The sequence below is a fragment of the Scyliorhinus torazame genome, chromosome 3 (genome assembly GCF_047496885.1).
Source record: "Scyliorhinus torazame isolate Kashiwa2021f chromosome 3, sScyTor2.1, whole genome shotgun sequence".
NCBI lineage: Eukaryota > Metazoa > Chordata > Chondrichthyes > Carcharhiniformes > Scyliorhinidae > Scyliorhinus > Scyliorhinus torazame.
In genome coordinates this window covers 212,592,339-212,613,548 of record NC_092709.1, presented here as the reverse complement: position 1 = coordinate 212,613,548, position 21,210 = coordinate 212,592,339, and the positions used below count along the sequence as shown (strand labels likewise).

Here is a 21,210-nt window from a genome sequence, read left to right as displayed (position 1 = left end):
TTCGACATGTGCAGTCACATGGTACACTCAAATTATATATTTTAAATGTTAATTTTCTGTATTATAAGCCTTTCAAATGTTATGCGGAAGCTAAAGTGGAGTTAGACATAGATGTCATAACATTGATGGAATACAGTTTATTTAAAGTTTAAACCTCACCAAATTTTTCCATCCTACCCAGTCATTTTTATTGTGGAAGATGAATCAATGTTTCTTTCTTACCTGCAGACAGAACACTGTCTCTGGGGCTGAAGAGCTGTGAACATCACAATTACAGAGTAATTACGAGGAGGGGCCTTCACAAACCTTCGGAATTTGTCACCATTCATTCGAATGACAGAACGTCTGGAACTCCATTCCATTAGTTGTTCCACTTTTTCTGCCAGAAGGTTCTGAAGTACAACACAAAATAATGAGGATTAGACAGGAAAATCTCTTACATCAATTATATGACAGTCATAAAATACTTGTTGTAGAATGTATTGCAGTCAAAACGGTGAAAGAAACAATTTAGGAGGAAGTATATGAATATAATTGTTAAAAATAAATTCCAGAAAGCATGAAATATTTACCCTCTAATCTAAACATCTGACAATAGAGAAATAATCATTATTATTGTTTCCAACGAGGCTGGTAATTAAGAAACTTTTGGAGCACATAAACTGACTTTTTTTTTGAAAAATATTTTTTTGAGGCATTTATATATCTAGACATCAAACACAATCACAAAACCCTCTGGGCCGCCACCGCTACCGAGCTTGCAGAATACCTGGCTGGCGAGAACGGCAAAGGCGCCGTCAACAATGCCTCCAAATTTGTGTCTTTACAAGAGGCTGCCTCCATCTGTTCCCACAACAACCCCTCCTCCACTGCCCACTTCCTCACCATGGCTATATTCGCTGCCCAATAGTAGTTCATTAACTTTGGAAGAACTAACCACCATCTCCCTCGACCCCACTCCAGGAGCAACTTCTTCACCCGCAGGGCTTTACCCACCCAAACAAACCTCAAAATCAGTGCATTTACCCTGAAAAAAGCCTTTGAAAGAAAATCGGGATATTCTGGAACACAACCAAGAACCTCGGGAGAACCATCATCTTCACCAACTGCACCCGTCCCGCCAGTGACAGCAGGAGTACATCCCATCTCCTGAAATCCCCTTTCATCTGTTCTACCAACCAAGCCAAATTCAGCTTGTGCAGCTCCTCCCACCCCTGCGCCAACCGGGATACCCAGATATCGGAAGTTCCCGCCCACCACTCTAAATGGCAAAACCCTCAGCCACTTCTCCGGCCCCCTCACTTGAATCGGGAAAATATAACTCTTCCCCATATTCAATTTGGAACCGAGAACCGGCTGAATTCCTCCAAAATACTCAAAATCCCCCCAAAACCTACCAACAGGTTCTAAATTTAAAGCAGCAAGTCGTCAGTGTACAGCAAAACCCTATGCTTCACCACCACCCCCACCCACCCCCCCACCCCCCACATACTATCCCCCGCCAGTGTCTTGACGCTCTCGGCGCCAAGGCAAAGAGAAGAGCGGGCATCCATGCCTCGTCCCACGGTACAACCTGAAATACTCCGAGCTCACCCGGTTCATTCGCACACTCGCTACTGGTGGCCGGTACAACAGCCGAACCCAATCCACAAAACCCCTGCCCAAACCCAAACCGCCCCAGCACTTCCAACAAATAATCTCCGCATCCATGGCAACCACCGCCTCCACACTTGGTGCCTCCGGGGCCATCATTATAACATTCAATAGCCAGCTGATGTTGGCCGACAAATGCCTCCCCGGAACAAACACCGTCTGGTCTGGTCCTCCCCTAACACCCCTGGCACACAATCCTTGAGGCCAAGATCTTGGCCAGTAACTTAGCATCCCCATTTAACAGGGAAATTGGCCTGTAGGACCAACACTGCTCCAGATCGATGTCCTTCTTTAAAATTAAGGAGATCGAGGCCTGCGATAATGTCGGGTGGAGCACCTCCTGCTCCCTCAACTCATTAAACGCCCTTACCAGCAAGGGCCCCAGGTCCCCCTAAAACATCTTGTAAAACTCCACTGGAAACTCATCCGGGCCTGGTGCCTTCCCCGCCTGCATCACCCCCATGCCCTCCACCACCTCTGTGAGGGCTCCCAGTCCCTCCACCAGTTCGTCCTCCACTCTCGGGAACACCAACCTCTCCAAACAACGTCTCATTCCCTCCACCCCGGCTGGGGTTTCCGATTCATAGAGCCTCTTATAAAAATCCCCAAACATCCCATTCACCCTCATAGGGTCCAAGACCACCATCCCTCCCCTATCCTTCACCTTCCCAATCTCCCTCGCTGCCTCCTGCTTCCTCAATTGATATGCCAGCATCCTACTCGGCCTTTGTCCATATTCATATACCTCCCCTTTAGCTCTCCTCAACTGCCCCACCGCCGTACCCGTGGATAACAGACTCAGCAACCTTGCCTCCGATGGTTCCAAATACTACACCTATACACACACACACACACACATACACACACACCGACACACACACCGACACACACACACACACACACTTCAAATGCCCAACCCCGGTCAGCAGTCCCTCCCCACTACAAAATAACAATCCTAACCCCCATCAACACTCTCACCACCTGCTCAACCTCCACTGCGCTTCCATGAGCTAGCCCGCCCAGCTAGCATGGCAGCCATCGCCCATTTTGCCTAGCATCCTACCCCCCACTGATTCCCCTCCCTCCCGCTCAAACACTATCCCGGTGCAAACAACACCAACATTCAAAGACCAAAAACAAAGAAAAGAGCAACCACTCATCCTCCACAAAAGTATACAGGACAATGGCCCCCAAAGAAAAAAAACACCTCCTTCAAAGTTCAATGTCCTCCTTCTCCTGCCAGTTCATTGTCCCTCAAAAACTCCATTGCTTCCTCCGGCGTCCCAAAGTAAAATTCATAGCCATTGTAGGTCACCCAGAAGCGAGCCGTGTGCAGCATCCCAAATCTCACCCCCTTCTAAAAGAGGGAAGGCTTCACCTTAATAAACACGCTCTCCTCTTGGCTAGCTCCATGCCCAGGTCCTGGTACACTTGAAGCTCACAGCCCTCCCGGGTACATCGCCTCATCTGCCTGGCCCACCTCAGGATCCGCTCCTTGTCCAAAAACTGATGCAGCCGCACCACCATCGCACTTGGCGGTTCGTCACCCTGCGGCTTCCTCATCAGCACCCTGTGCGCCTGGTCCACCTCCAGGGGTCATTCAAAATCCCCCTCCCCAACAACCTCTCGAACATCCCGGGCTGAAGACCTCGTACGGCAACGGATTCTTTTGGCAGGGAGGACGTCGGATTCCATCAGTGTGGTTGCTCCAGGGTGGGAGCACGTACTGTGCTTTTGCTAAGCCCTACTCGGGCTGAAGACCTTGCAAACCAGCACCGACTTACACCAGTGTGGTCATCCTAGGGTGGGAGCATGAACTGTGTTTTGCTGGGCCCCCTTCGTGGGCTGGAGCTCTGCTTGTACTTATCTATCCTCCCATCCTCCGGCTTCACAGGAGTCTCAAGATTCTCCCACCTCAGGCACAAATGCATCCACGGTGTGCCACCCTCTTGTGCCGCTATCCTCCTCCCGCTGTGTCCCTTGCTCTCTCTTCCATTCCTTTCCTCGTTCCAACGCATACCTTCTTAAGCGGAGAGCATATTGTTGGAGCTCGCTCTTCCATCCCCGTCTTTTTCAAATCTACACTGACACGGCAAAGCGCACATTGGGGTGGGCGTGGCACTTGTCTTGATGGCCACTCCACCAACACTGGTGGTGGGGCAGACCAGAGTCACCTCTGCGAGGTGGTGGCCTCTTTGGGCTCCACTACTCCTGCAGCCACGTTTCTGATTGCTAACCTGGACACCGGGGATTAAGTGCTACGCTCACCCCACCGTCACCATGGAGGCATGCATTCGCGCAATGGTCAGAGTCGTCGGCCCCTGGGCCATTGTAACCGCCTCTTGTATATTTGGGAAGATTGTGTTTTTCCTGAGGGCCAAGAGGGCGGTCCATTTCGCTCTTCTAAAAAGGTTCACGGTGGACAGGACCGACATGACGGTGGACCCTCTTAAAGCCACTGTCGAGAAGGTCATACTCGCCAATGTCCCCCGCCCGACCTCCCTATGGCCTTCCTCCTCCCCCACCTCCAACTACTGGGGGAGGTACGTTCCGAGGTGGCGCCACTCCCTCTTGGCCTAAAGGGTGCCTCCCTCACACACATCTACTCCTTCCGGCATCAGGCTTTCATTTGCCTGGCCCGGGAGGAGGTATTAGAGGGGGGATTCAAAGTTTCCGATCAAGAAGAGATTCTCCGTATAGTTTGGTCTGCAGATGGCACACGGTGCCATGCATTCAAGAAGGTGGGGCATGTGCAAAAGAATTACCTCGCCTCCAAGGCCACCACGGACACTAAAGTGGCCGCGGCTGGCGCCACCCCCCCCTCCCCTTCCATACCACCATCCCACCCTCACGAGGGGACACCACGTCGGCGCCGATCAACCAATCGGCTGCCGGCGTGGAGAAGGAAGGGCATCCGCAAGGCCACAAGATGCATAAGAAGATGAGGTGAGGATCGGCCACAGGCACCCCCGATCCTATCGGCCTAGAGAACCCCGCGCCATGGAAATCCGGCTCGGGGGCTACTGATACACCTTGCCTGTGGACACTCCACCTCATCGGGGCCCATCAATGCCTCAGCGTCAGGTACTGGCCCAGCGTCGCTTCAGCGCTGGTCCACAAGGGGGACGGCGGTTATGCATTTGTCCCCGAACCATTGCGTAGATCAAGGAAGTTACGACCCCGGAGGTGTGTTGAGGAAAGGGAGGGCAATGGAATGATGGTTTCCTCGGTGCAGGCCACCCCCCTGTCATCGGCACCACTCCTTGGAGGTTGGGAGAAAAACATCATGACCCCCCACCGGTGAGTAGAAGGTGGTGCCCTGACCCCTGCCCCTTGACATCGCAACCTACCCCGCAAGAAATCGGAAAAGGCTAAGCACATCTCAGCCCCTGAGCTGTCGCAGCCTCCCGAGCAGGCCGCCTCGGGGCCAGGTGCGAGCGGAACCCCCAAGGGCTTGTTCCACCTGGTGCAATTTTGCACAAGGAGGCATTCATTTTCACAACGCTGGAGGGCTGTGGCAGCTTCCTGACCTCAAGGTCATTGGTGGTGGTGACGCGGAGGGCCCCCCTTCTCTGCCCCAACCTCCGACGCCAGGCGCTTCCATCTCCATTGAAGTCTGAGCCACCACCTCCCTGTGACCCAGTTCCCGGAGAGGGGCCAGTGAGGAACACAGTCCCGGAGGGGGGGTGGGGGGGAAATCGAGGCAGACCTAGGGCTAGTAGGTGCGTCCATGTCACCCGCCACACTCAATGTGGCAGGGGACCCAATCCCAGAAGGCAACTGCACGGAGGAGGACGTCTGCTCAGTGGGGGGCACAGGGGATGATTTTGATTAATCTGTAGTGAGGCGGTGAACTCCCTCGTGCTAACCACAATCACTGAAACCGAGTACAGCTAGCCCTCGACCAGTGGTCAGACACGGAGCTGCTCATTAAGTCTTCCCATGCCTACATTAAAGAGTCGGGAGACACAAACACAACTGAGCAGCGCTGGCTGAAATCTTTCATCGCCAGACTCCAGAGGGAGCGGAGGGGCATGTGCTCCTCTGCTCCCACTGATCAATAAAAAGGTGAAGGTTGCATTTTACTGCTAACATGGAGGTGACCATAGCCAGCCTCAACATCAACGGCAGTAGGGACACGTTCCACAGGTTCCAGTACTTCTCGGTCCTCTGGGACGGAAGTATACGGCATACTTCCTGCACGAAACCCACACCGCTCCAGGAGAGGAAGCCACGTGGCTCTTGGAGTGGCAATGTGGGGAGTGGTCTACATGAGTCACTGGCCTCACGTTTAGGCAGGGTGGGTATCTTGTTAGCCCCTCGTTTTCAGCCAGAGATCTTGGGGTCAAGGAGCCAGTGCCAGGCCGGTTGCTCCACCTGACGGTCCGTGAGGGGGGCAAGGTACTTCACTTTGTGAGTGTCTACGCTCTCCAGGCTGGCCAGCAGCAGTCAACTTTCTTTGTGTCCACTCACCTTGGCACCATCGCCACGGGCATCATCCTGGGGGGGGGGGGGGGGGGGGTATTTGCATTCTCGGGACAAAGGACCGCCTCGATACCCAGAGCGGCTCTCGTGCGGAGGTGAAGTTAAGGAACTTGGTCGGGTTCTTTGACTTGGTGGATGTCTGGCGGCCTCTCCATCCAGCATCTGGGGTCGGAGCGTCCAGATTCGACCGCCTCTACATTTCCAGGGTGTCCCTGCCCCATGTCCTGACGGTCTCGGTACAGCAGGTGTCGTGCTCAATCCCTCATCTGGCTCACCTTGTCTCACGCTCAGTCACAGACCTGGCACTTTAACAACCTGCTGTTGGAGGATGAGCGGTTCCTGGGCTTGTTTTGTTGCTTCTGGATGGAGAAGGAAACGGGAAAGCTTCCCATCCTTGAGGTTATGGGGGGACGTAGGCAAGACTCACGTGTGTACCTTCTGTCAGGAGTATGCGGCGAGGGGGTCCAAAAGAGGCGGAAATCCAGGGTCAAGGAGTTGTAGGAGATGCTCGACCTGGTCACGCTGAGGAGGATCTGGCACTGTGGCTGGTGTACAGAGAGAAGAAGGTACACTGCGGGACCTTCAACTTATCAGGTCCTGTGGTATGTACGTGAGGTCGTGGATCCAGATCCTCACGGCTGCCCCTTCGTCTCCTCGTTGGGAGTCCAGGTCCATGTTGAGCCCCAAGAAAATAATGGGTCTTTGGTGTCGGCCACAGACAACCTGTTGAGAGTTGCATTGCCAGGAAGGATACGATTTGGCTCTGCTGCCAGATGGGAAATACATTCATGTGCGGATGATGGAGGAGGCACCAGGCCATGTCTCAGATGAATCCTGCTTCCTCCGTTGAGACCTCCTTGGAGAACCAGATCCAGCAGACCAGTTGATGGACGCCAGATGTATGTGCAGAGCAATTAGCCGGGAATATCCATAACAGGGGAAATACTGAATAGATTGTTTTTTTCTTAATAATACATGGAACAATTGGAAATAAATGCATCTTAGTAAAACAAAACTGTAATCTGTTAATTCATTTTTTAATATAAACTGTTGGTTTGCAATCAGTTTCGTCTCACTAATGTGTTATCCAGTCTGCCTAATGCAACAGTACACACAAAAATTATTTTGTTATGATTCTTGGGTCATGAAATTATTTGCATAGATAACAAACGATAAAGGTGGTCTCCTTATTATTGCTCAAATGATCCACTGACAGAGGGGAATAATGACACTGGACTGCAGATTATCTGGCATAGGCCTATGCATTTTATGCCAATGGGTGAACTAGCAGGGCTGAGAATTCTGACTCTTTATTGTAATCAGTCCCAGGACTAAGGCATTGCTGCTACTTTGAATTGCAACATGCCACTCGAAGAAATTGTATCAAAACTTTTTGAATAGGTGGTTCCGTTGTCAATTAATTTCCCCAAAGCCTGGGAAAGCAATCTTAATGGGAATCACCATTGATTTAGAGACCCTGATAATTGATTGTCAAGTGTCATATTTGATATAGGATTGAACGTCAACCAAAATATCCACGTGTAAATGAAAAACTAGTTATTTTTGACTGTATCGGACACCAGTTAATGAGGATAAGGCAGCAGTTGATTAAATGAAAGCTTTGATCAAATTACGTTAGAAAAACAAGAAACTGCTTTCAGCAATGAAAATCAACATAAAGGAGTGTGTATGTCATTCATTTCACCAAGCCTCCTTTTTTGTTAAGACCTGATTTTCAAAGTCGGAAAAATTCTCAATCTATAATTTGAATATGAAAAGGAAATGATAAAAATATCTGGGTTGATCCCCAGGCTTTGTTGATTTAGCAAACCTCAAGCAAAATTCCCAGAAGGACGCTACAATTAACTAAAGACAGTTGTCCAACATTCCCTCCCCCAAAATGTTCTTCCAGTCACCTTTGCCAGATGGTAATTTCAATGAGCATTGGCTCCAATCTATAATTTCACTACTGAGAAAAGGCCCACATAATATTTAACACTTCTACAGAAACAACATTTTAAATGGACAAAACATAGTCCCTCCTTAAGGAGAAAAACATATCTATGTGCCCATAGGGGATGAACAAGTGAGGCAGAATTAATTTAGAAAATAAGCCCAGAGAGGGGAATCAATAAGACTATCTAGCAGAGTTTTGAGCAAAGTACAAAACATTAACTTACCATTAATGCCATCCCTTTGTTTGCACCCTCACCAAAACTACACGATTGTAAGCACTGTGCAACAGCAACAATCAACACCTTCCACGTATATATGAAATCCATGTGTCCAATGCTTGCAGTAAAGACAGTTCCTGATATGAAATATCGGGCTGGATTCTCAGATTCTGAGGCTATGTCCGGAGGAAGTTTCTAGTTTTAAGAATAAAAGTCAGCGGCGGCCCCCACCAATGCTCCGCCTAGTCCGCAGTGCCACGCCGGGTTTCCGAAAACACAGACCATACGCGACCTGCACAGTCGGGAACTCGGCCCATCGGGGGTGGAGCATTGGGGGAGGGCCTCAAAACGACATGCTCCGAGCGCCTCGATGACACCGATTTGGAGGGGGCGGAGCATCCGAAAAACAGCACCGGCCCTGATTCGGACACAAACGGGGATTCTCCACCAAATCGCTAAATACGATTTTGGCGTCAGACAACGGAGAAACCCGCCCATCATTCTTCAAAATTCACCCACTAGCTTTGTTGCAGTTGCAGTACACAATCACACTTTGAATAAACTCAATACTTTGCCATTAATACTTCACACAGTAGACTGCTCAATTCATGTTTTCTGATCTTACTTTCAGAGGCCAAATATGAAATGATAATCTGGATTTACTTCAATTAGGATTTAAACAGTTCAATGATGTCCCTGTTAATTATCTTATTTTCAGCCTGTGATGCTCAAGCTTCTCTAATCTTTCCTCCCAGCACTTCACTTACATTTCGGATCAGTCTTGTTATTCCTTTCTGTACCTTTTCCATTCCATGTGTATTCATCTTTTTATCGTCCTATAGCCATTTCTCATTAGGGTGCTTGGAATATGTCAGCTCTTGACTTCAAAGTTTGTGCAAATCACTCAAGTAGCAGAGCTACCTCCTTCCTGCAAAGGATCCTATGTAAACTGTGTGAAGTTTACATGGGTACAGCAATTATTTATGTAGTTACCAATTACAAAGCATGTCCTTTACCTGCTAATTTCATTGTTCAACATTGGTAGAAACTTCAAACCATTAGTTGGCAATGTGAAATTGGATCATCAATCCTATGGGCATGTAATCAAATCCGAGAATCTTAAAATTATAGGCCAGTGAGCTTAACTTCGGCAGTAGGGAAGATGCTGGAATCTATCATCAAGGAAGAAATAGCGAGGCATCGGGATGGAAATTGTCCCATTGGGCAGACGCAGCATGGGTTCATAAAGGGCAGGTCGTGCCTAACAAATTTAGTGGAATTTTTTGAGGACATTAACAGTGCGGTAGATAACGGGGAGCCAATGGATGTGGTATATCTGGATTTCCAGAAAGCCTTTGACAAGGTGCCACACAAAAGGTTGTTGCATAAGATAAAGATGCATGGCATTAAGGGGAAAGTAGTAGCATGGATAGAGGATTGCTTAATTAATAGAAAGCAAAGAGTGGGATTAATGGGTGTTTATCTGGTTGGTAATCAGTAGCTAGTCCCTCAGGGGTCAGTGTTGGGCCCACAATTGTTCACAATTTACATAGATGATTTGGAGTTGGGGACCAAGGGCAATATGTCCAATATTGCAGACGCCACTAAGATAAGACCATAAGACATAGGAGCGGAAGTAAAGCCATTCGGCCCATCGAGTCCACTCCACCATTCAATCATGGCTGATTTCAACTCCATTTAACCGCTCTCTCTCCATAGCCCTTAACTCCTCGAGAAATCAAGAATTTATCAACTTCTGTCTTAAAAGACACTGAACGTCCCGGCCTCCACCGCCCTCTGTGGCAATGAATTCCACAGACCCACCACTCACTGGCTGAAGAAATTTCTCCTCATCTATGTTCTAAAGTGACTCCCTTTTATTCTAAGGCTGTGCCCCCGGGTCCTAGTCTCCCCTGCTAATGGAAACAACTTCCCTACGTCCACCCTATCTAAGCCATTCATTATCTTGTAAGTTTCTATTAGATCTCCCCTCAACCTCCTAAACTCCAATGAATATAATCCCAGGATCCTCAGACGTTCATCGTATGTTAGGCCTACCATTCCTGGGATCATGCATGTGAATCTCCGCTGGACCCGCTCCAGTGCCAGTATGTCCTTCCTGAGGTATGGGACCCAAAATTGCTCACAGTATTCTAAATGGGGCCTAACTAATACTTTATAAAGCTTCAGAAGTACATCCCTGCTTTTATATTCCAAGCCTCTTGAGATAAATGACAACATTGCATTTGATTTCTTAATTACGGACTCAACCTGCAAGTTTACCTTTAGAGAATCCTGGACTAGGACTCCCAAGTCCCTTTGCACTTCAGCATTATGAATTTTGTCACCGTTTAGAAAATAGTCCATGCCTCTATTCTTTTTTCCAAAGTGCAAGACCTCGCACTTGCCCACGTTGAATTTCATCAGCCATTTCTTGGACCACTCTCCTAAACTGTCTAAATCTTTCTGCAGCCTCCCCACCTCCTCCATACTACCTGCCCCTCCACCTATCTTTGTATCATCTGCAAACTTAGCCAGAATGCCCCCAGTCCTGTCATCTAGATCGTTAATATATAAAGAGAACAGCTGTGGCCCCAACACTGAACCCTGCGGGACACCACTCGTAACCGGTTGCCATTCCGAAAAAGAACCTTTTATCCCAACTCTCTGCCTTCTGCCTGACAGCCAATCGTCAATCCATGTTAGTACCTTGCCTCGAATACCATGGGCCCTTATTTTACTCACCAGTCTCCCGTGAGGCACCTTATCAAAGGCCTTTTGGAAGTCAAGATAGATAACATCCATTGGCTCTCTTTGGTCTAACCTATTTGTTATCTCTTCAAAGAACTTTAACAGGTTTGTCAGGCACGACCTCCCCTTACTAAATCCATGGTGACTTGTACTAATCCGACCTTGCACTTCCAAGAATTTAGAAATCTCATCCTTAACAATGGATTCTAGAATCTTGCCAACAACCGAGGTTAGGCTAATTGGCCTATAATTTTCCATCTTTTTCCTTGTTCCCTTCTTGAACAGGGGGGGTTACAACAGCGATTTTCCAATCCTCTGGGACTTTCCCTGACTCCAGTGACTTTTGAAAGATCATAACTAACGCCTCCACTATTTCTTCAGCTATCTTCTTTAGAACTCTCGGATGTAGTCCATCTGGGCCCGGAGATTTATCAATTTTTAGACCTCTTAGTTTCTCTAGCACTTTCTCCTTTGTGATGGCTATCATATTCAACTCTGCCCCCTGACTCTCCTGAATTGTTGGGATATTACTCATGTCTTCTACTGTGAAGACTGACGCAAAGTACTTATTTAGTTCCTCAGCTATTTCCTTGTCTCCCATCACTAGATTACCAGTGTCATTTTGGAGTGGCCCAATGTCTACTTTTGCCTCCCGTTTGTTTTTAATGTATTTAAAGAAACTTTTACTATCATTCCTAATGTTACTGGCTAGCCTACCTTCATAATTGATCCTCTCTTTCCTTATTTCTCTCTTTGTTATCCTCTGTTTGTTTTTGTAGCCTTCCCAATCTTCTGACTTCCCACTACTCTTTGCCACATTATAGGCTTTCTCTTTTGCTTTGATGCATTCCCTAACATCCTTTGTCAGCCATGGCTGCCTAATCCCCCCTCTGATAACCTTTCTCTTCTTTGGGATGAACCTATGTACTGTGTCCTCAATTACTCCCAGAAACTCCTGCCATTGCTGTTCTACTGTCTTTCCCACTAGGCTCTGCTCCCAGTCGATTTTCGTCAGTTCCTCCCTCATGCCCCTGTAGTTACCTTTATTTAACTGTAACACCTTTACATCTGATTCTACCTTCTTTCTTTCAAATTGGAGATTGAATTCTACCATATTATGATCACTGCCTCCTAAGTGTTCCCTTACTTTAAGATCTTTAATCAAGTCTGGCTCATTACATTACACTAGGGATGGCCTGTCCCCTTGTGGGCTCCATCACAAGCTGTTCCAAAAAGCCCTCCTGTAAACATTCAATGAATTCCCTTTCCTTGGGTCCACTGGCAGCATTATTTACCCAGTCCACCTGCATATTGAAGTCCCCCATGATCACTGTGACCTTGCCTTTCTGACATGCACTTTCTATTTTGTGGTGCATTTTGTGCCCCTGGTCCTGACCACTGTTAGGAGGCCTGTACATAACTCCCATTATGTTTTTTTTGCCTTTTCATTCCTGATTAACAAGGCAACCCCGCCCCCTCTGCCCACCTCTCTGTCTTTTCGATAGGTTGTGAATCCCTGGATGTTTAAATGCCTGTCCTGAACACCCTGCAACCACGTCTCTGTGATGCTTACCACATCATACCTGCCAGTCACAATCTGGGCCACAAGCTCATCTACCTTTTTCCGTACACTGCGCGCATTCAAATATAGCACCTTTAATTCTCTATTGACCATCCCTTTTTGTTTTCTTAGTGTGGTGGACCTTGGTTTACTGAGCCTTTCCATACACTGTGTCATATTTTGTGGGATCGGGAGTATCGTAACCTCTCCTGAGTTCTGTCTTTTCGTGCTTTTTTGTATTCCTAAGCAGCTACGCTTCCCACTGATTACTTCACCTCTTGGTTCCCTGATTTTCTCTTCCCCCCCAATCTCTAGTTTAAAGTCCTATTGACCACCCTATTTACTCTTTTCGCCAGAACACTGGTCCCAGCTCGGTTCAGGTGGAGACCATCCCAACGGTATAGGTCCCCCCTGTCCCAAAATTGATGCCAGTGTCCCATGAAAAGGAACCCCTCTTTCCCACACCACTCTTTCAGCCACGTGTTAACTTCCCTTATTCTTGCCTCCCTATGCCAATTTGCACGTGGCTCGGGCAGTAATCCGGAGATTATGACCCTTGAGGACCTGTTTTTTTAAATTTGAATCCTAGCTTTTTATAATCTCGAAACAGGTCCTCTTTTCTAGACTTGCCCATGTTGTTGGTACCGGCATGGACCACAACAACTGGATCCTCCCCCTCCCTCTCCAGTATCCTTTCAAGCCAGTCAGAGATGTCCCGCACCCTAGCCGACCGGGCAGGCAACATACTATGGGGGACTCTTTATCCTGCTCACAAAGGATACTATCTATCCCCCTGATAATAGAATCCCCGACAACTACAACTTGCCTATTTACTCCCTCCCCTTGAATGGCCTGCTGAACCATGGTGCCTTGGTCAGCTGACTCATTCTTCCTGCAGCCCTGTTCGCCATCCACACAGGGAGCAAGTGCCTCATACCTGTTGGACAGGGTCATGGGCTGAGACTCCTGAGTTCCTGACTGCTGGTTCCCTTTACCTGCCTGACTTGCAGTCACACCCTGCTGTCGCTGGCCACTGGCAGGATTTAAACTACTTACGCTGACAGGTATGACTGCCTCCTGAAACACAGTGTCCAGGTAAGTCTCCCCCTCCCGGATGTGCCTCAGTGTTTGAAGCTCAGACTCCAGTTCGTCAACTCTGAGCCGGAGCTCTTCGAGCAGCCAACACTTACTGCAGATGTGGTCGCTGCAGCTCGCAATGGGATCTGCCAGCTCCCACATCAAGCAGCTCAAGCACATCACCTGACCAGCCATCACTAATTAATTAATTAGTTTAATTTAAGTTTACAAGTTTAGCTGTGTTTTTTTTTTAAATTTGGGGCAGATTTGTTATCAACCAATCAGATCACAGCTTCCCTCTGATGTCACTTTTGGGGGAAAAAACTGGAAAACAGGAAGTTACCGTTAGATTTTTATACTCACAGCTGCTCCTCCTCCGAACGGCTCCCAAAATTAGGCCCGAAGAAAGAGAGAGAACAAAACAGTCGGGAAAAAGCATCTTCTCCCACTCTTCGCCGAATTACCTCACTGCACCAAATTACCAAATTCTCACTCTGTCTGTGTCTCACTCACTCAGGCTGTGTCTCCTTGACCAGCGCAATGCTTACTAGTGCGCTTTCTGTCTGTCTTTTATACAGACTTTAGGATGACTCACACTAAAACTTCAAAGAGAAGAATACAATGTGTACCTTTGTGCCCCTTAACAGGCCTCAGGTGACTGACAGATAACTGCCTCTCAGCAATTAGGGTGGGGGCAGCTTCAGCCAATCAGACACTAACCTACACTGCACTTTTAACTGAAAAACAGCACAATTAGATTAACCACTTACCTTTCCTGGTTACCTCACTGCACCAAATTACCAAATTCTCACTCTGTCTGTGTCTCACTCACTCAGGCTGTGTCTCCTTGACCAGCGCAATGTGGTAAAGCAAAACGTGCAGAGGATACTGGAAGTCTGCAGAGGGATTTGGATAGGCTAAGTGAATGAGCTAGGGTCTGGCAGATGGAATACAATGTTGACAAATGTGAGGTTATCCATTTTGGTAGGAATAACAGCAAAAGGGATTATTATTTAAATGATAAAATATTAAAACATGCTGCTGTGCAGAGAGACCTGGGTGTGCTAGTGCATGAGTCGCAAAAAGTTGGTTTACAGGTGCAACAGGTGATTAAGAAGGCAAATGGAATTTTGTCCTTCATTGCTAGAGGGATGGAGTTTAAGACTAGGGAGGTTATGCTGCAATTGTATAAGGTGTTAGTGAGGCCACACCTGGAGTATTATGTTCAGTTTTGGTCTCCTGACTTGAGAAAGGACGTACTGGCACTGGAGGGTGTGCAGAGGAGATTCACTAGGTTAATCCCAGAGCTGAAGGGGTTGGATTACGAGGAGAGGTTGAGTAGACTGGGACTGTACTCGTTGGAATTTAGAAGGATGAGGGGGGGATCTTATAGAAACATAAAATTATGAAGGGAATAGATAGGATAGATGCGGGCAGGTTGTTTCCACTGGCAGGTGAAAGCAGAACTAGGGGGCATAGCCTCAAAATAAGGGGAAGTAGATTTAGGACTGAGTTTAGGAGGACCTTCTTCACCCAAAGGGTTGTGAATCTATGGAATTCCTTGCCCAGTGAAGCAGTAGAGGCTCCTTCATTAAATGTTTTTAAGATAAAGATAGATAGTTTTTTGAAGAATAAAGGGATTAAGGGTTATGGTGTTCGGGCCGGAAAGTGGAGCTGAGTCCACAAAAGATCAGCCATGATCTCACTGAATGGTGGAGCAGGCTCGAGGGGCCAGATGGCTGACTCCTAGTTCTTATGTATAGGGAGGCCAATTGACCCATCATGTCAGCAGAGCCAACAGAGTGCCATCCAACCTAATTCTACTTTCCAGCTCTTGGTATATAGCATTTTAGGTGACATAAAATCTGCAATCTAGAGTATTGTAAAAGCGTGATGATAAGAGGCTTCGAAAGCGATGCAGAGAAGGCATTTGATTGGATGAAGTGGCGGTACTTGTTCAAACTTTTGGGAAGGTTTGGGTTTGGCCCGAGATTTGTGGCATGGGTCCGGTTGCTGTATGGGGCACCAAGGGCGAGGGTGAGGACGAATGACATGAGCTCATGAAGCTTTGACCTACACAGGGGTACGAGGCAGTGGTGGCCATTGAGCCATTGGCGATGGGTCTCAGGGGGTCGGCAGAGTGCCGGGGATTGTGAGGGGACAGAGGGATGATCGGATGTCGCTCTATGCCAATGACAGCTTGCTTATGTTTCGGGTCCGTTGGGAGAGTATGGGAAGGATTATGGGCCTGCTGGGGAGGGTTGGCGGGTTCTCGGGGCACAAACTAAATTTAGGGAAAAGCGAAGTATTCCCGGTGCATGAGCTGGGGGGTGTGATGATATGCATCACTGTAAATACACAAGGGGTTAATGTAGGTACACTGCAACTAGGTAAACATTAGAGGGAGCACCAGAGACATACAGCTAATGAACACATAGAATAGGACATGACCAATGGGCAGTCAAGATAACCAGAGGTGACACTACCACAAGGGGGCTACCCATATAAAAGGACAGGGCACACATGCTCTTTCTCTTTTCCACAGGCGACACTCAGAGAGACAGACGGGGCAGATCAGAAGCATCACACCCACCACATGGCTTAGAGCAGACTGGTTAGTTAGACTGAGTTACTATAGCAAGATAAGCAGGAGAGTCGAACTCAAGTAGGAGAATTGTTAACTGTTCAATAAATGTGTTAAACCTATCTCCAAGTCTGAACCTTCCTTTGTCAGAGTATACATCAAGGAAGCAGCTTATGCTACATGATGAAGCATAACACAACAGGGGGATGCCATTTACGGTAGCGAGGGATAGGTTTAGGTATTTGGCGATTGAAGTAGCAAGGGAATGGACGGGGCACCATAAGTAGAACTTAATGAAGCTGGTGGAGGAGGCCAGAGAGGATCTTAGGAAGTGGGATACACTACACTCAACGTTGGCGGGTGGTGAAAATGAATATTCTGCCGAGGTTCTTGTTTATCTTTCAGGCTCTCCTGATCTTTATATCAAAGGCCTTTTTTTGGATAGTGGACGCAATCATCTTGGACTTTGTATGGGGGGGGAAGGTACAGAGGGTGGGGAGGACCCTGCTACAGAGGCAGCAGGTAGGGATTGGCGTTGCCGAACTTGCTTCATCATTATTGGGTGGCGAATGTGGGCAAGGTGAGGCAGTGGTGGGAAGGAGAAGGGGTAGAGTGGGTTAGGATAGAGGAGGAATCTTGTAAGGGGTCTAGTTTGAGGGCTATGGTGAGGGCAGCATTGCCATTGGCTCCAAGTAGGTATTCAGGGAGCCCAGTGGTGCAGTCCACGGTGAAGATATGGAATCAGTTGAGGAGGCATTGTAGGATGGAAGGGATATCGGTGTTAACGCCGCTGTGTGAGAATCATAGGTTTGAGCCGGGGGGGAATGGATAATGTATACAGGTGGTGGAGGGAAGTGGGGCTGGTCAAGATGAGGGATTTTTATTTGGAGGAAGGATTCGCCAGTCTGGAGGAGCTAAGGGAGAGGGTAGAGCTGCCGAGGGGTAGTGAGTTCAGGAATCTGCAGGTTAGGGACTTTGCGCACAAGGTCTGGAGGGAGTTCCCTAGGATGCTGCGATACACCTTGCTGGAGCGACTGTTGCTTCCGGATGTGGAAGGGGAGGGAATAATTGGGGATATATACAAGTGGCTGGGGGAGGAGGTAGGTGAGCGGGTGGTGAAGATCAAGGAGAAATGGGAAGTGGAGTTGGGATGGAAGATCAATTGGGGAGTATGGAGTGAGGCACTGTGAAGGGTAAACGGGACCTCCTCTGGTGCAAGGATGAGCCTGATACAGTGTAAGGTGGTGCACAGGGTATATATGACTCGGGCGAAAATGGGTGGGTTCTTTTAGGGGGTAGCAGATGAGTGTGAGAGGTGTGGGCGGGGGCCAGTGAATCACGCGCACATGTTTTGGGGTTGCGAAAAATTGGGAAGATTCTGGGCGGGACGGTTCACGGTCTAAGCCAGGATAGTGGAGGAGGCGGTGGACTTGGACTCTTCGGAGCTCATGGAGTGGACGAAGGCCAATGTCGTGGCCTTAGCCTCTCTGATTGCACAGTGGTGAATTTTGCTGGAGTGGCGGTTGGCACACCTCCAGGGGTAGCAGCTTGGTTGGGTGAGCTGCACGACTTCCTACGTTTGGAGAAGATAAAATATGAGTTAAGAGGCTCAGCAGGAGAGTTTGAGAAAAGGTGGGGGATGTTTGTGATCATGTTTGTGGAGCTGTTCATTGCAGGGGGTGGGGGGGATAGGGTGAAAAAGGGGGAAAATCTGTACAGACTGTATAGTTGATTGTTAGGAAGTATGTTTAGAGAAGCACGGTAGCACTGTGGACAGCACAACTGCTTCATAGCTCCAGGGTCCCAGGTTAGATTCCCGGCTTGGGTCACTGTCTGTGCGGAGTCTGCACATTCTCCCCGTGTGTGCGTGGGTTTCCGCCGGGTGCTCCGGTTTCCTCCCACAGTCCAAAGATGTGTGGGTTAGGTGGATTGGTCATGATAAATTGCCCAGTGTCCAAAATTGCCCTTAGTGTTGGGTGGGGTTACTAGGTTATGGGGATAGGGTGGAGGTGTGGACCTTGGGTAGGGTGCTCTTTCCAAGAGCCGGTCCAGACTCGATGGGCCGAATGGCCTCCTTCTGCACTGTAAATTCTATGATTCTATGTTTCCTAGGGTGTTTATTGGCTGTAACCTACTTTGATACATGCTTGTAATAAAATACATTTTTTTTAAAAAGAGACTTTGAAAGCTCAGAAAGCAATCTGGACACTGTGAGGTGATGCATTTTGGAGGATCAAATCGAAGTATGAATTATACTGCAAATAGCAGAACCCTTAGGAATATTAACATACAGAGGGATCTGGGCGTGCAGGTCCACAGGTCCCTAAAAGTGGCAGCACAGGTGGCCAAGGTGATTAAGAAAGCATATGGCATGCTTGCCTTCATCAGCCAGGGCATTGAATGGAAAAGTTGGGAAATCACATTGCAGCTATATAAAACCTTCGTTAGGTCCCATTTGGATGATTGCATGCAGTTCTGGTCACCACATTATCAGAATGACATGGAAGCTTTAGAGACAGTGCAAAGAAGGTTTACCAGGATGTTGCCTGGTCTCGAGGATGTTGGCTATGAGAAGAGGTTGAATAAACTAGGATTGTTTTCATTGGAAAGTCGGAGGCTGAGGAGAGGCCTGATAGAGGTCTAAAATTTATGAGAGGCATAGACAGGGTGGACAGTCACAGGCTTTTTCTATGGGTGGAAGTGTCAACTACAAGGGGTCACAGGTTCAAGGTGAGAGGGGGAAAGTTTAAGGGAGATGTGCAAGGTAAGTTTTTCACGCAGAGTGGTGGGTACCTGGTACGCGCTGCCAAAAGATGTGGTGGGAGCAGGCACATTAGCAACATTTAAGAGGCATCTGGATGGATACATGAATAGGGCGGAAATAGATGGGTGCGGACAGAGTAATGCAGAAGCGTTTTTTTAAGTTAGTGCATCATGTTTCGCACAGGCTTGGCGGGTCTGTTCCTGTACTGTACTTTTCTTTGTTTTTGTTATTTAAAAGCGCAGACTAGATTTTCCTCTAGTTACGAAGAGGAGGGGGTTAATTGAAACAACCCTGATTTGTCCTCTCACTGGCCATCCATACCAGAAAGGTGTTTTCATTTGGTCCTCCTTATAAGCAGTGGCATATTTCCCAACCCCACAACTGTCTATTAAAAACCCATACAGCAAACTCGTAGTAGCGTAAGAGGGTTACATTATTTGTACACACTGAAACATGGGAGGAGGGTAGCAATATTGCCTCCTTTTCATTCACAAAGTAAAAAAAGCATAGATGAAGAAAGATTTAGAGAGCAAAGACCACGGAGAGTGTATATTCATTTGTCTGGGTTCCTGGATTGTTAATGTTCCAACCATTAAGATTTTGAAAGGAAGGCTTAACGACACTTCATCTGAGCAGACATGTAGACTCTCGTTTGCTAACCTGCGTTCTGAAATGTAGATGGCCTTTGTATAGTTCCCTTTGAATTTGAACTTAGTCTCTGCTGCCCACAAGGATTGGGGGTGGGGGAGGTAACTAGAGTCCCTTCGCTGACACTGCCAAATTATCTCCCATTGTTCGAAAGTCACAGACACAGCATCAGTCGTTTTACAAATTAGCCATGAGGAAATATTGTCATGTGAGTGTCCCTTTAAGAAAGATTTTTGTCTTACCACATGGCTTCAGTGATGTCATTGAGTGGGTGGAGCTGGGATGTAGCTCTGGGAGATTATTTTGGGTTTCACTTTCACATTTTGGCTACAGAAGACTCAGACAGAGAACAGAAGTGTTTGGCCTGTCTCTCTATCTTCAGTTTAAAAGCTGTTTCCAGACTACTTGGTAACTGAAAAGAAATAATTGCTTTGTGGAAGGAATTCAAATCTGCTGTTTGAAAAAGCGAGCAGAGTATCAATAACAAGTCTTAAAGACAGTGAGAATGCTGTGGGCTGGGATACGCCTTTGAAAAGAGGATTCTGGTTTTACTTGGATTTTGTTATTAAATTGGAACAGTTTAAGGGGAAATTCATTAAGGGTTACACATAGTTTATTGCAGCTGTGTGGGTCTTTATGTTTGTAGTTGATAAAAATTCTTGCTGTGTGTGTATACAAATGTTAACTCAATTCTTAGAATAAAGCTTGGGCTGGATTCTCTGCAGCCCAACACCATAATCGCGGCTGGCACTGGGGCAGAGAATCCAGTTTGACGCCGTAATTGGGCCCGGAGGTTCTCCAGGCACCGAAAATCGGCGTCACCGTGGAGTACGTCGCGCCGCCGGGGGCCAATTACCAAAAGCCCACTCATCAATCCTTTGCTCCCAACCGGCCGAGTTCTCAACGATGTGGATCTAACCACCTATTGCCGGTGGACTCAGTCCACGGCCGCACTGGTCGGGGGCGGGCGCATTGGAGACCGGGGGGGGGCCTTACAGGCAGCCGGGATGAAATGTGCGGGGTTTGAAGCTCGGGTGCGCGGCCGATCGGAGCTTCTCCTTCTTCGGTATGGCTCCGCGGTCCTAGAACACCATGGAGCATGGCGCGGCCGCTGGAGGTTGCCGCCGTGCGCATGCGCGGCCTCCGACCCGGAAGTGCGGGGGCCCGTATCTGCAGCAAAAGCTGTGAGATTGACTCCGGGTCCCTGCTCACCCACTGCAGGGCTATGAATTCGTTCAACTTTTTTCAAGGAATTTCGGGACTAAAACTCCACCGTTTTTACGCCGGTGTGGGGACATAGTCTCATTTTGGGAGAATCCAGCCCTTTGTTCTTTTGATGAAAAGCATCTAAGATATCCATTGAATAACACCTGAAAGACAGGCTCTTCTCATCCAAGCCAAATTCAACATAAATGTTGCAGGTCAAGTGGACTCCATAATATACTTTGGGAGTTGTTAAACCCTGGCCCATAACAATATATAAATATATTATATTTTTATAAAAATATAGAAT

General features: G+C 47.9%; 1 protein-coding gene across 4 annotated transcripts in view; it reads right to left on the bottom strand.

Moving 5' to 3' along the window:
• Positions 1 to 21,210, bottom strand: part of tusc3 (tumor suppressor candidate 3) — a 650,472-nt gene that overhangs the window by 473,403 nt on the left and 155,859 nt on the right. For all 4 annotated transcript variants that reach the window (XM_072496838.1, XM_072496839.1, XM_072496836.1 and 1 more), the window contains one exon: positions 223 to 392. In XM_072496838.1, the coding sequence (XP_072352939.1) occupies positions 223 to 392 (170 nt within the window). The remainder of the gene's footprint in view (positions 1 to 222; positions 393 to 21,210) is intronic.